We start from the raw sequence: 16,799 nt of genomic DNA on the forward strand, positions 1-16,799 counted from the left end.
AAATATTGATACTGCAGTACTATTACAGAATTCAGTGCTTAGGGTAAAACTGACTGCGCTTCTGACTTAATATGCTTCACCTAATTTGTTCTTCCTTTATTGAAAATCAGGTCTGTGTGTTGGAGGCACTTGCTACTTTGCACTTCCAGACCCTGAGGGACTTTCTAATTTTTGAGGGAGCTCCTTGTAATCAAGTAATACTGTATACATAAACATGAGCCCAAACTTCAGGACTTCTACCTTCACTTGTGGATGCTGTTAACATTTGGATTGATTACTCGTGAATGTAACCTAAACAGAAGTGTTCTGTTGAGAATTACTCTTTGATATTAGCTCTGAAAATCAGAGCCTGTCAGCACTTCTGTTACAGAATTTTTACTTCAGTGAATTTATAAATTAAATGAAATGATTATGCTTGCCAAGAGCTGTGACTTAACAACTGAAAGAAGATAAAGGTGGAAAAAGTAAGTGGAGCATATTCAACATGGTTGAAAAGTAATTTTTAAGAGCAAGGTTTTCAGATGTCTGTAGGAGGAGACAAAATTCTGTAGAAAATGCACCAAGACTGAGGATCAACGTCTAGCAACAGCTCTCGCTGTGAATGAGCTGAAGGACTGAACGTTGAAATCACAGTGCTTCGTAATTTCTCTTCATAAACGTTCACCTTGTTGCTCTGTGAGCACAGAGGCACAGAAGCATTTCTTTTTACTTCTTCCCAGTGCTATTTTCCTTTAAAACACGCAGTTATACTTATTGCACCATTATATTGATCCACTGCTTGAAAACTGCAGTGTGGTTGGGGTTTGCCCAACGAAAACTGGAAGACACTTCAGTGTGGTTGAGTGTCAGTACCAAGGCACTGAGTATATAGTTATTAAGCTAAAGCACATGCCATTTGCGTGAGTTTTTTCATTTTGGAGTTGTGTTATTAGCTAAAATGGAAATGTTTGTATGGTGGCAGTGTTGTATGCCCTCATTCTTCTGCAGGGAGATTTAGACTGTATGTAGGGAAGAAGTTTTTTACAATGAGGGCAGTGAGGCACTGGCACAGGTTGCCCAGAGAGGTGGTGGATGCCCCATCCTGGAGACACTCAAGGTCAGGCTGGACAGGGCTCTGAGCACCTGATGGAGCTGTAGGTGTCCCTGTTCACTGCAGGGGAGTTGGACTCGGTGACCTTTAGGGGTCCCTTCCAGCTCAAACAATGCTGTGATTCTGTGTCGTTTCTGTTCTCCCTACATTCTAGATATTTGAGAAATTTTACATGTGGTTGTCTACAGAGCAAGTGCTAGCTATGAGCGAGCTGGTATTTTGTCACTGAGTGAGGGCTTGTCAGGGCTGCTCTATCATCTGATAATTGCTCTTTGGTGCAAAGCTGGGTGCAGTACTGACTGAGAAGCAAGTGCTCAGTTCTGCAGTTACACTCTGAATCCCATATAAACATCCAGCCCTCTGACAGGAAACCGTTTATCAGACTGCGGGTGGCTAGAAATGACAGACTGGTTGAGAGGGGAAGGCTCCTCTGTGTCCACCTGGTCCGCCCCTGCTCCAGCAGGGACACCCAGAGCAGGGTGCCCAGCGCCGTGTCCAGGTGGCTTCTGGAGGTCCCCAAGGAAAGGGCAGAGATCAGGAAGTGTGTATTTAACTACGTTAACTGGTTTGGTATTGAAACATCTGTGTCTAATGGTATTTTTTTTTCTATAATAAATACACTGAGATGAAAAATAGTTCGATTGGGCATTCAAGATTTCAGTTTCACTAACAATAAACTTAGCTTTAATTGTAAAGCGTGCTTCTTTCTGCCCATAACAAGACGGGAAGGATGCTTGAGCTTTATTCCTCAGCTGTGGCAATGGGTGACAGCAGTGGCTGCACTTGTGCAGGGCCAGGTGCCACGACAGCTTTGAACCATGGGCTGCAGGCGGTGTTTGAGGGCAGGCAGGTAGTGCCAGAGGACTGAAGCTCAGCTGGGGAAGCAGAGAGCTGGGGAAACAGCAGCAGCGCTGCTTTGTTCAGCAGGGAGGTGTCGGTTCCAGGAATATCAGAAGGGAAAAGTGATCTCAGAGGGAGCGAAAGCTTTCCGTGCTCTGTTTGCTGCTGACCGTGTTTCCCAGGCTGACGTCCTGCTGCATGTGGATTACCTAAGGACGTGTTGTCACAACAGTCGCTGCGTCCAGCAACCGTGGCTTGTCTCCTTCTAAAAATACTGCCAAGTTTGGAGGTAATGTGGATGGCAGAGTCGGGAGTGCGTCAGCAGCTTTCTGTCAGCGAGCAGCCTAGCAAAGCACATCTGGGGAAGCTGCCATGTCAACACAGCAAGTCTATTCTTATCTCCTGCCCTCCTGTGAAATGCTTTCCCCATTATCGCCTCTCCCGTTCTTTCCCCTTATGGAAGACTGTAACCCATGTTTACTTGAACCAGGTCCAGCCCCTCCTGCATGAGGTTCCTCAGATCCAGTCCTCCTCCGTTCAGGAAGCTCCCCAGGTCGGATCCATCAGGAAAACTATTTGACCCTGACGTGAGCCGCCTTGGCTTCATGGATTATAACTGGCACAAGCAAGTATAGAAACAATCCATTGCATGGATGGTCCTAAGCCTTTCTATGTTTCTCCTAATGATTGCCACCAGTAAGTGATGTCCCTGCTGCACTTCACTCAGAGCTCAGGTCTGGCACACTGTATGCTTACAGCTGGGTTACAGGGTTAAGCAGGAGCCACGCGCACTTTACTGGAGTTACTTTAGGTCTCAGGAGTGTAATGGCAATGCTCTGGTCTCACTGCAGCTAAATTCAGCTCCTACTGGTTTCTCTAGGGATATTAGCTGCATGGCAGGTGTTTCTCAGCAGGGAGCACATTACTTTGGTTTGGGTCAGAACAGCGCAGCAGATACAAGGTTTCTGTACTCTACTTTTGCATTCAGTGCTGTAGTGCGGTCCGTGCTGTCCACCTTCATTCAGGTCTGGTAATGGCACACTTAACTGTATGGCATTAAAATCTGATGGCTGAAAACAGAGGAATTTAGAGTAAGAGAGGGAGCTAATGGGTCATGGTGAGTACACCCTGTTCCTCCCCACTCAGGGCAGCTCTCCAGTTGCTTTTGATGCCTGGAGATTCCAGCTCTGCCTCCTGGAGGGGTTTCCTGTCTCCTAGGAGGTGCAGAAAAGTCCTCGGTGACTTTCAGACCCTGCCTGCATCTCCCAGGATCTCATCCTGCTGCTGCCTTCCTTTGCCAAACGTGGGGTCACAGCGATGCTTCTCTTTGCAGATGCTGCGCAGCGTCTCTTCCCCTCTCAGTGGCATCACTGCAATACCACTACTTCCAAAAGTTCCACGACTGTCATTTTTAAGCATTATCTTCATTTAAACAGGAAAACAAGCAATGTTTTAATTACAGATATATCAGTTTCCAGGGGTTTCAATGAAGTGCACGTGAATAGAAGTCCACCAGCAGTCCCTGAAGGGCAGCGTGTTAATGGCAATCACTGCGCGGAGAAAGCAGAGTACTGCGTTTGCCCAGTAACCTCACAATCACAAATTCCTAAAGCAAGGCAAAGGCACAAAGCAGGTATGTTAATCTGCTGGCCAGGGGGGCTTGGTCCTCCTCTGCTGCAGCAAAATCATGGGCAGTCCATAGGGTTCACATTCCCTTGGCACTTACAAACATGCAGAGATGTTACAGGTTGTCTATAGAAGAACTGAATTATACAAATTGGGTTGGTGCAAAAGTCAGCGCATACAGCACCAGTACTGACTGTGATCATCTCCTTAAAGGGCTGATTCACAGCTGTAGGATCTTCCTCTTGCAATGCCTTTTCCTGAGTAGGCACACTGAGTTACACTGCATGCTTCACTTTTATCACCGTTGTAAGAGAAGGCAGTTTGAGATCAGCTGAAGCAACCTGACAAATTGCTTTGGCTGGATCCAGACCACGGACAACTCAAGGCTCTGTTCTAACAGATGAACAGTGTTGTTAATGAGAAGACTTACAGAACCAGAAATTACAAACTGGCAGTGTATTTCAGTTGTCAGGATAGTCGGAAAGGGAAATCTCAGTCTCACTGCTCCACAAAAACAGTCTCTTGATGCATGACTGTGTTGGGAAGCGTTGCTAAACCAAAGCATCGCAGGTGTTGAGAGAAGCACTGGTCTCACTTACCCCCAAATGCTTCATCCGCAAAGGTATTGTATCAACTCCAGTTTTTATTAATCTTAAGATCTGCAAGGCGATTTTGGAGGTCATTCAATTTGTATTTATTTTATCTATTTATTTACTTATTTGCTGAAAAGCAGGGCCGAAGAGCTATTTTAAAATACTGCCAGTTTTAAATTACTGGAAATCTGTGAGCACAAGCCATCTACAAGTAAGGGTTTGGCTATCGCTGTCCCTCTAGAACATAACAGTGGGGAAGGGGAAGAGACCTAAGCTTCACGGTTTTCATGACGTAGCAGGTCATAATGACTCATTCATACGTAGTTATCAGTGAAGTCAAGAAAGGGAAGGAAGCAATAGATGCCAGCTGGGCACTCTTTGTACTGCTTCAGATAGTGCATGGAAACCACAGGAGGTAATAGGTTATCTTGCAGCGGCAAGGTAATGGCACAGAGCATCCAAACCTTGCACTGAAAGTGTATGTTTACTGGTGAAACATTTGTTCACCTAAATGAGAGGTGGCTTATTTTATTACAAAGATTTCTGCCAATTATGAAGAAATCATGCTACATCAGATAGTTCTTTTATGGATGCTCTTTGCCACATCCTCTGATAGGTCCTAGGCAGCAATCACTGACAGCTGTTCACGAGGAGGAGGCGCCAGTGGCTTTTCTTCCATCATCCAAGCATCCGAACCTCTCCTTGGGGAACACTCAGTTACTGTCCACTGTGGGTAACGTAAAGCTATGAGGGAGGAAGAGAGACCCAGGAAAAGGGAGCAATGACCAGAGTGGTTATGGACCAGACACCATTCTTCTTGGTAGTGTATTCCCCTGAAACCAGCTTCCTGAGGGACTGAATTACTGTAATTTCTGGATCCCTTGTCTGAATTCAAGGAATTCGGGTTGGGAACAGCTCTTGCTGGAGCATGGTAACTGTTATGTCCGCTGCCTGTTTCCAGTTCTATTTTAGCACCACATCTGTTCTACTCCCCATAAAACAGAAAGCATTTCATTCCCACAACCTGCAGCAATTTATGGTTGTGAGAAAAGCTGTATCATACTTATACAAGAGAAAAAAACTGGTTATTTTCAGCTCTCTCACAAACGTGAATGCGATTTAATAAAATTCTAGCAATTGTATTAGTTGGAAAGTGGATGAGAAGTACATTTAGAAGCAAAGAATCTTTTTTTTTTTAAAACAAATTAAACAGTTTTGTACAATTCATTCGTTCAACAGTTTTGTCCAATTCGGCCTTTCAATATCTATAAGGGAGCTACAGGAAAGAAGGGGACAGACTCTTTAGCAGGGTCTGTGATGACAGAACAAGGGGAAATGGCTTCAGGCTTAGAGAGGGTAGATTTAGGTCAGATGTAAGGAAAAAGTCTTTTATAGGGAGGGTGGTGAGGCACTGGAACAGGTTGCCCAGAGATGCAGTGGATGCCCTGTCCCCGGAGACCTTTAAGGCGAGCGTGGACCAGGCCCTGGGCAACCTGATCTAGCTGTGGTGTCCCTGTTCATTGCAGGGGAGTTGGAGAAGATGGCCTTTAAAGGTCCCTTCCAACTCTAAGGAGTCTATGGTTCTTTTATTCTATATGCAGCTCCTGATGGGAAACTATCTCAGGTCTTATCAGAAGATAGAATTACCCCGTACACTCAAGCCCTACACCAACAGTGGCAATGCTGTCCTCCGCCCCCTTTAACTGGAAGGAGACATCTCTGTATGAAAGAGCTCTTCTAGGAAAAAAAAAAAAAGAGCAAAAGCAGCCGATGGTTCGGGACTGGTGGCATCAACAGGAGCAGGGAGGTCAGTTCTCAGTTATCACACAACCTCTATTTTCCAAAGTGCAACTGCAGGATGGAGGTACACAGTCACTGTCAGAGTGATGGACCCTCACTGTTCACGGGTCTCTGTGTAAGCCTCCAAGAAAACACTTTTGAATTTCTGCATAAAAGCGGCTCTTTGATTATCTTGAAAGACTCGTGGCCCTTTTGGCGATCAGCTGGAAGACCAGTATTTATTCTTTTTTCAGGAATAGAAAGCAAGTCAGTAACCCCCCGTGGCAGGGGGTTGGAACTAGATGATCTTTGAGGTCCCTTCCAACCCAAGCCATCCTATGATATATAATTCTATGAGGAGCACTCACCAGTCCTGAAGAATGGGTGCTAAAATACAGAGATGCCCTGGCTGGATTATACAATATTCATCATTATTAGAAAAAAAAATGTATGAGCTGAGGACCGTTTCACTTGTTTTTGGCCGAAACGTGCTGTTGATCACTGCTATGCACAAGATCTGCAATGTGCCAATAACCGGATTGTGCGTCCAGAAGATGGAGGCCTCTGATTGGGAACTGACCCTTCCACCTCCCCACCTGCCCGCCTCCAGATCTGCTTCCAGACAGGGTTGTTCTTTAAGTTACACTTTTGGCACTATCAGAGAAGCGGTAATTCCTCGCTGAGGAGTCCTTTGACACACAGAGCTCCTGCTCACCCTAGCCCTGCAGCTGTATGTGGTCAGGTTGGGAGCTCAGACACAGCAGGCTTTTAGCTGAGGCTGGGTCACTGCAGTAGCCTGACTACAGTGAGTTTCACGTTTTGCTCCGTGACTGAGTTTTTCGAAGCCATCATCCTATGCTACTTCTTTCAGTGTCTCCGCTGCTGCCTGCACAGTGAAGGCCGCAATGGAAATCTGCCTCTTAACTTCTTCCCAGGCTCTGTGATGATCGGTTTGGCTTTCAATATCAAACATGGCGTCATAGATGCCTGGGAAGGACTCTCCAGCATACTTGTTGTGGCTGCTTGGAGCGAAGATGACGTGTCTGTGGGGGAAGAAAAAAAGTGTAGGTATACGAAGTAAAAAAGTCATGAGTGGTATGCGCATTCACTGGGGAAACTGTAAAAATGTGTACTACAACAAGTAACTAAGAATTACAAGAAGACTAGGATTTACTAAATATACAGGCAATCTAGTTGGAACTGTCTTTAGAAGGGCAGAACAGACCAGCCCATAGGACAAACTCTATAGGAAAGGGAACAGATTTAGCACAGGGAGCCTCCTCCTTGGGAAAACACAATGCATTTGCCTGATTAGAAATGAAGCCACGCAAGGAACTTCGGAAAATGAGAGCTCAGCAACTCTGTTGAACTAACGTGACAGTACAGAACATGGAATAAAATAAAAAATGGGTGTACAGCTGAGGAGAAAAAGTACAGAATTATCAAAAATAATGAGCAAATGATTGATAATTGCGAGATCTGGGAAAGGAATGCGAAAAACCATGGGAGAATTGTTAAGAATGGCATGGATTCTTTAGAGAAGCAGTGATTATATGGGAACCGAAGTGGACAAAATCCTAACTTACAATTTTTTTTTTTTACATAATAGTTGTAGAACTACTTTTAAATTTATTTTGTCCATAAAAGGTAATAAAGTGCTTTTGAAGTATGTGAAAGATGTCTCCCAATCTGAAATAAACACGAAAGCTACATTCACTTGAGCTGCAGAAAACAACCATTTCAGTGTTTCAAAAGTGTGAACAACGCTTTATCCTAGGAGGATAAAGTTAAGCCACTTAAGGATTAAAGACAATGGCAAGCAACCAAAGGTGGGATGGACAGGGCTCTGGAGAATATAGCTCATGGGCCTTTATCTATCTATCTAAAAACTTCGCAGAGTATCCTGGCTAGTAGGAATAGAGTGCCAGAACTGGGAAGATGAATTAGGGTGATGCAGACAAGGCGCTCTCCTTGCAGGTTATCAACAAAGTCTGCTACTCGCTGAATTATGCCTAAAACATTGTCTGTTGAGCTATAATGCCTACATACAGCATGTGCAGGAGTTAAACTGCCTGGCTTTTTAGGGTGGGATTCACCTCCAAAATCAGCTTAGACAGCAAAGAAACTTAAGAGTTAGGGGACTTAACTTAGACTTAAGGAACTCGGACAAGTTAAGAAACTTGTTGCCTCACCTGTAAAACTTCCTTCCTGGTAAGCCAAGAGGATCAATGAAAGCTCTTTCTATAAACATCAGCTGATCATTCATGATTCGCACTGCAACTGGGCTGCAGAGAATGGAAACGAGACACATTTCACACAGTAAGGAAACGTGACTGCTCATTTTCATTCAAATACTGCTCCTCTTTTTTGGGTAGAAGATGAAGTTTTGCAAATAGTGGCCTCCAGCCACTGCACTCAAAGGGCATGGGAGTACCACAGACCACTGAGGTTGGAAAAGACCTCTAAGACCATCTAGTCCAACCGTCAACCCATCCCCACCTTGCCCAATAACCACATCCCTCAGTGCCACATCTCCACGGTTCTTGAACAGCTCTCCATGGATGATGACTCCACCACCTCCCTGGGCAGCCTGTGCCACTGCCTCACCACTCTTTCTGAGAAGAAATTTTTCCTAATATCCAACCCAAACTTCCTCTGGTGCAACTTAAGGCCATAGGGCTGGCCCCTAGGTTTCCAGGCACCATGTGGATGTCTTATATAATCTCAAGCATCATTCTATCTCGTTGAGATGTACTAAAAGTACAAATATTTGTGTCACCTACAGCATTCAAGCATAGGTGTCTAAATACAGAGCTCAGTCCAACTTTAACTTCTTTTGCTATCTGCTTTTCCATTTATTACAATAATTGTAACGACAAGCTGATATTTATAAGCTCTACAGCTGATAATATTCATCACTGAAAGCAGAATTAATCTTGGCAGATATTGCCTGTCTCAGAGTTCAAGGGCTCTGCTCCATACTAATCAGACAGACTCCCTGTGCAGTCAGTGCCCTCGCTACCCAAAGCAGATGTGATTAACTGCCCCTTCAAAATACTAATTCTACTCCATGAAATATAAAGGGAATCAGGACAAGTAATTATATCTTTAAGGCAGCTAAAAACTGAGCAAGATAAATATCACCCCAAGGAGAGAAAGAAATGCAGGCTGCACTAGGAGCAAAGCCCAAACTGACAAAACTTCATCTGTAACTTTCCCCAACCAAAGTCTGATGGAAGGCTTCAGGAACACCCTGGGAGAAAGAAGGGAAAAACCACAGGTGGGATTTTACTAAAATGGAGATACATATGTCCTTATGTTTTCAGACTTACTCCTTCCTGTCCACTTGCTCAAGCCTCCTGTGAAATTCAGCAGCAGCCTCTGAGAAGTTCCCCACAGCGGAAAAAAGAGGATCTGGAACAGAAAGGATTTTAAACAACTTCAGAGGATCTGCAGAGCCCAATGCACCTTTCAGTTGCCCAAGTTTCTCAACTACATTTGTTTGGTTGCTCTGCTTGCATTAGTTTTCTTGTCTCTCCCAGAATTTATGACTTCCCCCAGTGCAGGCTTGGAAGAGCTGCACTACCAGCACCACAAAGACCTTGGCCATGGCCCCATGTGCCACCCACAGTGCTGCTACACCTGACTGCACACATCACACTGTAGGTTTGGTTGCTTTCTCCAGCTTTGCCCCTGGCAGCCCATCCAATCCCGTGCCATAGCTGAGCCACAGAAGCAGCAGACCTCCTGCTAATGACAATATCTGCTGCAATGACTTCCCCATGGAAGGGGCTATCTGATACAGACCTGGGGAAAAGAATCAATTTCTGCAGCCAAATTTGTAGAACAAGGCGGGTGCTGAGGGCAGAAATGGCCTCACCAGAACTCATTACACAGAAGGAAGTTTCACAGCTTGCATATTTTGCCTACAAGTTTCAGAAATCTCTAGATAATCCAGAATATCCTCTCTTTGTACAGCAACATGGATGAGGTCAGCACCTAAATCCAGGCTCCCGTGGGCAACTCCAGCCCTTCTATGCTCATAAATTCATCACACTACTTTAGAAAGTGCATAGGCCTTCTTTTCCCAGGACTCCTACTGAAACCTGTTCTGCAGTTTCTATTTCCAGCAAACTTAATTATTCATCACCAGCCCACACTTACTTGTTCTTCTTGCATTAATATTTCTCTTTTGCTTACATACTTAGAAGCACAGATTTTGCCCCTGCAACCTGTTTATGGACTGCGGCGTGGAGTCACCTTGCTGGGGAGGATTTGCACTTGTCCACAACTGCGCTTCCCCGGGGCAACAGTTATCAGCTTGCCAGAGGACAGAGCTCTGTCCCGCTGACATCACGGCTGTATCGAGGCAGCAGATTGTATTTCAGAAGCAGTAGGAGGGGATTTAAGAGAAAAAGGAAAGGTCATCTGAAAATATATAAGAGAATTGGTGCTCGTGTTCATGAGCTACTCCGTGCTGCCAATTCTGGTTATTTTAAGAAATGTTATCACTTTCTTTTTTTTCCCTGCAGACCTTATTTCCCGATAGCTTATTATTACAAGTAAATATTTCATGAAGAAAAGGCCTCCAGCATTCATTGTTGCAGAGGAACAGTGTAAATGGTAATACAAAGGCAAATTAAAAACAACTTCATCAACTGTTTTGAAGGACAATTATGTGATTTATTCAGCTTTAATTAACAGCGTTCTGACATTCAGGGATGTCAATAAGCAGCTCTGCAGAAACGTTGGGTGAAATGAATTTCGATTTTCACAGTATTGTAAAAACTACATCTTTACTGTAATGCACTCTGGTGCAACTGAGTAAACATAAAATAAGAATCACAGTTTTCTTTGAGAAATATTTTAAAACTGATCAGGCATCAGAGGAGGGACATGAAAAATAATGAAAAGGTTGGAAAACATGCCTTGTAAATGGTCAAAGTGCCCCGTCTGTGAACTTCTTAAGGAGACAGTTAAGTGATAGGGAATAAAAGCCCCAAAAATTGCTTCTAGAACCTAGTCGACATAGAAACAAAAGTATATGCATCATTTGGAAGTTAATTTGAGAAATAAATCTTTCTGTTATGTAAACTCACAGCCAGGACAAGCCATCACAAAGGGCCTCCTTTGTACCCTCCTGGCAAAAAACAACGTCACTTCAAAATGGTCAAGAGTTTTCCACCTAGGCCATCACAGGAAGTTGTAAATGTCTTTCTTAGGTTTCCCCTAAGTGGGGATTTGATTTGAACTTGTTCACATGTTTCAGACAACCCAAAAGAGTACTGCACTAAAGCTAATTCCTCTCTTCTAACCCACAGGTCCATCAGATACCAAGTGGGTTGGGAATGACCAAAAATCCTCTTTGGTACAGAAACACAAGGGGTGAACAAGGCAAGGAGAAAGAAAGAAGAGAGAGGGAGAGAAAGGAGAATGACTGTGGAAACTATCCAAGCTTGCGATCCACAGCACTCTGCCTCTCCCATTCTATTTTACGTGCCTCATTACAATGTGCTCACGTGCTCAGTAAATGCATTTACGCAGAAATTAAAGGGTTCTGTTGCCTAAAAGTGGCAGCCAGGCACTGATATAGATGGGAAGCACGTTTCCCAAGGTCACATTAAGCCTTTGACCCGTGTCTCTCAAATTTTAGGCAGCTGCCAGAAATATTTAATCTGTCTTCTTTTTTTAAAGAAGAGAAAATAATCTGGTCACGGGTGAGAACCAGGTCGATACTGTCTCTTTGTTCTGCTTTTGACTGTGGTTCATGGCTGCTCATCAGTACTGTCATAATGCACCTCATAATACGAATCAATATTACTGCAGCTCTCTCATCTCTAAACAATAACACGTTAATCCCAGTTAGGTCCAGAAAGATCATCTCAGAGTGTCTTAATATGATGGCAGATTGGAAATAGAAAGGGAATTCAGTTTCAGAGAGAGGACAGATACATCATGTCTCTGCATAACTCTAACTGACCCACTCAGCAAATTCTGCTGTGGCTATTACTCACCAAATGACACTTTGTATGTTTTCAGCTGTTCTTCATGTTTCTTGGCCAATTTATAAATTCTGTCGCTGTATCCTTTTAAGGCCTCTCCATAGTCTCTACAGTCGAATGGGATGACCTGGCAGTCGGCAAGTTCATAAACCAGTTTGCCTCGCAGCTTGGCAATTGCTAGCTGTTTCTCGAAGGTGGGGTCATAAAATTTTTCCACTAACTCAAAGGTCTCATACACAGTGTGATAAACAGGATAATTGCTGAATTTGTCTGTTTTCTGGAAAAGAGCAAGTACATTTGTCAGTGACTGCAGTTAAGGTTGTATTGCTGTCATGATATTCTGCACAGCTTCCAAATCAAAAAAGCTAATTCTTACAAAATACAGTTTAGTATCCTCCCCTTTTTTTGTGTGTGTTTATCTTCAGAAAATAAAACAACCCAAATCCACAGACTGCCACACAAGAATAAGGGAGCAGGTTTCCTTCTTCCCATCTACACAGACCTGCCTTCAGCTCCCTTGTAAAGACACGGCCTTCACTGATTCAGAAATCAGTCTGAAGTTTGGGATCCCAGAAATACTCAGCCGTGGCCCCTCTGAATATTATTTAATATTATAAATTATTGCATAGCTTCCTGAACAGACTCAAGGGGGATGTATATATTAAGGGGACTACTAACAGTATGGTGGAATGAAATCCACCCTCCCAATCAGATTCTATAAATACACTCTTGAGAACTTGATAGCCTATAAAATGTACACATTACAGTATCGTTTTATTCTCCACACCATTAGGTTTCTTGTTAAATTTTAAAATGGTACTGATGAGTCAAAAATGAGCCAAAAGTTCATTGAAGCTTTTTTTTATTAACTGTGAATAAGCGCTTTTAAAAGACGACTGTTCAGCACTCTCAAGCCCCTCAGAGCAATCTGTTGGCTCACCCTATGCTTGGTGTAGCGGACTCTGCCAGATGCAATTCCCAGTCGCTGGAAGTAAGCTTCAAAATCACTGCCTGATCCCAGTTTGTTTATTCTACACATAGAAGACAAAACACATCAGAGAGGCAGTACTTATTCAGTACTTATTTTATAAAATGGTGGTAATATATGCAAAATGCAGATTTTCGTAGAAATGGAGGTCAAGGCTTCTGAAGGGCACACCAGGGACGCTAGTCGGATCAGAGAGTGGATGAGCAGCAAGTTAATTACCCTAACTGATTTTATTCCAGCACACTAATCCAGTATCCAGTATTACTACGAGGATCTTTTAAAGGTAGCAACCCTGGGTATGACCCCATTAGGAAAAAAAGGAATGTGGCATGCACAAGAACTGTAGATTTGCATCAGATAAGCCTCTGCAATCTTAAAATATTAAACGTCTATTCCCAAACTAAAAGGAATTGGGAAGCAATATATGTAAAGACAGATGTGCTTACATACTTAGCATATTCCACAGTACAAAGACTAGCAAATAACTTCCACAGCAGAAGACAGATTAGCAGTTGTTACTTACAAGTAAATATTGCCATCTGCTGGGTAGGTGTGGCAAGACAGAGGAAAAGCAAAATAATAGTAGTAAAGACGTTGTATTCTAAGTATTTTTGAATATTTATTAGATTTTATATTAAGTTTTAAGGTTAAATGTCTAGCCAGGAGAACAGGAGAGCAGCTGGCATTTCTTGGCTAAAAAAAAAAAAAGGAAAATAACCCAGCTTCTTACGTTTGTATGTATTTCCGCAAGAGAACATTTCTATCAGCTAAAAGGGATTTTCAAAAGGAAGAAATCTTAAGTGAGTTTAATGAATCTAGAAAAACGTGTTACCAAGGCTTGAGAGATGATAGGGTCATCCACGCAAAACATTTGGGTCAAATCAGACAAGGGGGCAGTTCTATTTACCTTATGAGAATGTAAGATTTAGCCTTACCAGTCATAGGCTTCATCAACGTGCTGAGGTTTTAATATCTTCAAATACAGATTTTTAATGTATAACATCTACATCCATTGTATAAACAACAAATAAGTATCACGAGAGCTTTTTAATTACTGCCCTAAGGCAGTTTCTTTCAGCAAAGCACCTGCTTAGCCTAATAATCTTGATATTATCTTTTTTTTATATTATTTTTTTTTTATATTATCTCATCTAGAAGAGTAACTAAACCATACTTTGATTTTTTTCCCCACCCTGCACTTCCACCATTGCTTTCCCAATGCTTTTCTGTTTAAAAAAATGCCTTCAAACAGCGTGAGGTTTTATCTTGGACTGGACATCGATGTCACAATCATTCAAAAAAAAGGCCATGAAATTTTATTTTATTTTAGATATTGTTAGAGACTTCCAGTACTAAACAATTTTTGCAGTGCTGTCATCAGTAGCACATCTTGAAGAATTCCGAAGGGGAGCCATGCTATGATACAATGAAAATATTGGGAAAGTGAAAACAGAGAAATTACTTACCTGGGATAACCGTTATTGTCAGGTGCAGGGTCTTTCTCAAGCCAACTGTCATAAAGAGATTTATTTTCATAACCCTCGTCAGGGCTTGAAATCTGGAGAGGAATAGATTATAATCTCATTGGAAGTACCTCTAATGCAAATTGGTATCAAAAGAGACCTTCACCAACAGCACTGCTGTATGCAAGGAGGCACACATACCCTACTTACTGTTATATACAACTAAATAGCATCTCACAGGCACCTGGAGCCAACCACAGGCAGAGGATAGAGCAAGATAAAAGCTGAAAGACACGAAATTAAACCTATCTGGTTTTGGAAGAAATAAGAAGCATACTTGAGGATTCTAGGACTTCTTACCAACTTCTTATAGCACTGTGTATGCACGTATGCAAGTGCACATGATAGTACTGTGGAGCTGCTCCAGCTGTTCTCCTCTCAGCGAGCAAGGGGAGAAGACAGCCCTAAGCCATCACAAGTTTGCTCCACAAAACAAAGATGTTCTCTCAACAGGCTGAGCCTGAAATTTGCCTGGTGTTTCTTACAGGAAGCTTATAAAGGAATTGTGCTAGAAAAAAGGTCTGAAGTATTGTCAGTGGAACACAACAAAGACTGCAGCCCTATTGTGCAAGACATACTTACCTTAAAAAAAAAAAAAAAAAAGAGAGTTATGTATCTATGATGGAAAATTATGAAGCTAGGAAACTGGTTGTTCAAAGCTGCTAGAAGAAGATGGCAGAGTTACATATAAATCAAAACTCCGGTCCTGGTCTCCAGCTATGCTTACCTGTCTGTGATAACTATGGCTGAATTTATCATTGTCCTTCAAATGTAAAATTGGTTATGATTAGGATTTTTCTTTTCCTTTTTCTTTTTTTAAATGCAAAGCATAAATATGCGTGGTTAGATGCACAGCATTGTTGAGTCTTAATTCGGCATTGAAAAATATACAGACTCCAAATTGAAAATCCTAGGAGCTCTGACCTCTAAAATTATGGCAGCAGTTAGCAGAAAAAATAACAACTTTGTGAAGCAGTCATTTGACTGCTGTCATTTTCAGGGCATTTCAGCGAAGTTCTAAGGCTAAACTGGAAATGGCATAATAGGAGCAAAGTGAACTCTTGACATAGGCAAGTAAAAGTGCTTCATGCTCTGGCAGACATGTTACTCTAACAGCTCTAGTTGTATCAAAACCATTGACCAGCGTTTTCATACAATACTAAGAACCTTGTCAAACGTACTATTCACTCTAACATAGATTTAAATCTGGAATCAGATCCCAGGAGAATAAAGATGTTTGAATCCTTATATAAATTTTATTCTGTGATGCTAGAATTGGTGAGGAAAGGAAAAGATATCTCACTGTTCTACTGTGTCTGTTCTACTGTACCTGTATGTATGTTTCTACACCACCAGAAATGGTGGCTTAGGCAGAAGTGATCTTTCAACAAATTGCCCTTGGTATCTCTGACTTCTCTTCTGCAGTCCCCCAAAACATCTTTTTCCTTGGGGAAATCCCAAAAACTTCTATTAATGATCTTACAGGGAAGGTGTGTGAAGGAATGTGAAAGAAAGGTTTCACAACCGGGGATATATGGTCACTGGAGGCCACTTGGGACACGTCCACATTGGTGAATTAGAGATGGTTTGGAAATGAAAACTACAAAATTGAGGCACTTTAAAAACTGAACCACGATTTTATTTTCCAAACTGATGGGAGGCAGTCACAGGTGGAGCAGTAAGAAAAGACAGCAAAAATAATTATCTAGAAGACTATGGCATAGAATGTCTTAAATTTATTTGCTGAAACAGAGAAAAAAAATGGGTATATAGAGAAAATGGACTGTAGATGAAATCCTTTGGAGAGAGAAAATAGGATAAAAGAAACCAGCAGAAAGTGATGTTTGACTGTACAGAAAGCAGAGGACAGCAGAAAATAAGAATGTTGTTGCTGAGCTCGGCATTGTGAAACAATAGAAAAAAATAGTTGTCTTTTTTTGTCTATAATAAAGTAATAAGAAAAAATATCTAAGATGTTCCAGCAGTGCCTTCAAGGAGCTCAAGCAATAGTCAAGACTTCAGAGTTGCACCGGCAACTCTCTACAATAAACTCAATCCCTAACAAATGATGCTATGAAGAACATGAACAAATATAATGTTCTTCTAGGAGCTGTTGAGCGAGGAAACAGCATGGAATTGTTGTCAGGTATTCTGCTGTTTATATTATGCTTCTACGGTTAAATTCGAAATAACACTGAACAGGAAAACTCAAAAAAGCTCATCTTGAGCACTTCATATGGCACTTGAATGGACGTTACCTACCATAAGCCAGCAAGAGTTGAATAGTTGACCTTAGATACCATTTTCAGCCTAAAGCATATTTTTAGTTTGTTTAAAAATCACAATGAGCAGACCCGT

General features: G+C 42.3%; 1 protein-coding gene across 4 annotated transcripts in view; it reads right to left on the bottom strand.

Moving 5' to 3' along the window:
- Positions 1 to 16,799, bottom strand: part of LOC110390764 (N-acetylated-alpha-linked acidic dipeptidase 2-like) — a 45,295-nt gene that overhangs the window by 799 nt on the left and 27,697 nt on the right. For 3 of the 4 annotated variants that reach the window (XM_021382261.1, XM_021382254.1, XM_021382272.1), the window contains 6 exons: positions 14,385 to 14,476; positions 12,871 to 12,961; positions 11,943 to 12,207; positions 9,261 to 9,342; positions 8,121 to 8,213; positions 3,358 to 6,971 (listed from right to left, as the gene is read on the bottom strand). In XM_021382261.1, the coding sequence (XP_021237936.1) occupies positions 6,782 to 6,971; positions 8,121 to 8,213; positions 9,261 to 9,342; positions 11,943 to 12,207; positions 12,871 to 12,961; positions 14,385 to 14,476 (813 nt within the window). In that variant the 3' untranslated portion in view covers positions 3,358 to 6,781. Of the gene's footprint in view, positions 1 to 3,357; positions 6,972 to 8,120; positions 8,214 to 9,260; positions 9,343 to 11,942; positions 12,208 to 12,870; positions 12,962 to 14,384; positions 14,477 to 16,799 lie in introns of those variants that run through there. The other variant, XM_021382267.1, reaches the window with a different exon arrangement.

The sequence above is a fragment of the Numida meleagris genome, chromosome 1, assembly GCF_002078875.1.
Source record: "Numida meleagris isolate 19003 breed g44 Domestic line chromosome 1, NumMel1.0, whole genome shotgun sequence".
Taxonomy (NCBI): domain Eukaryota; kingdom Metazoa; phylum Chordata; class Aves; order Galliformes; family Numididae; genus Numida; species Numida meleagris.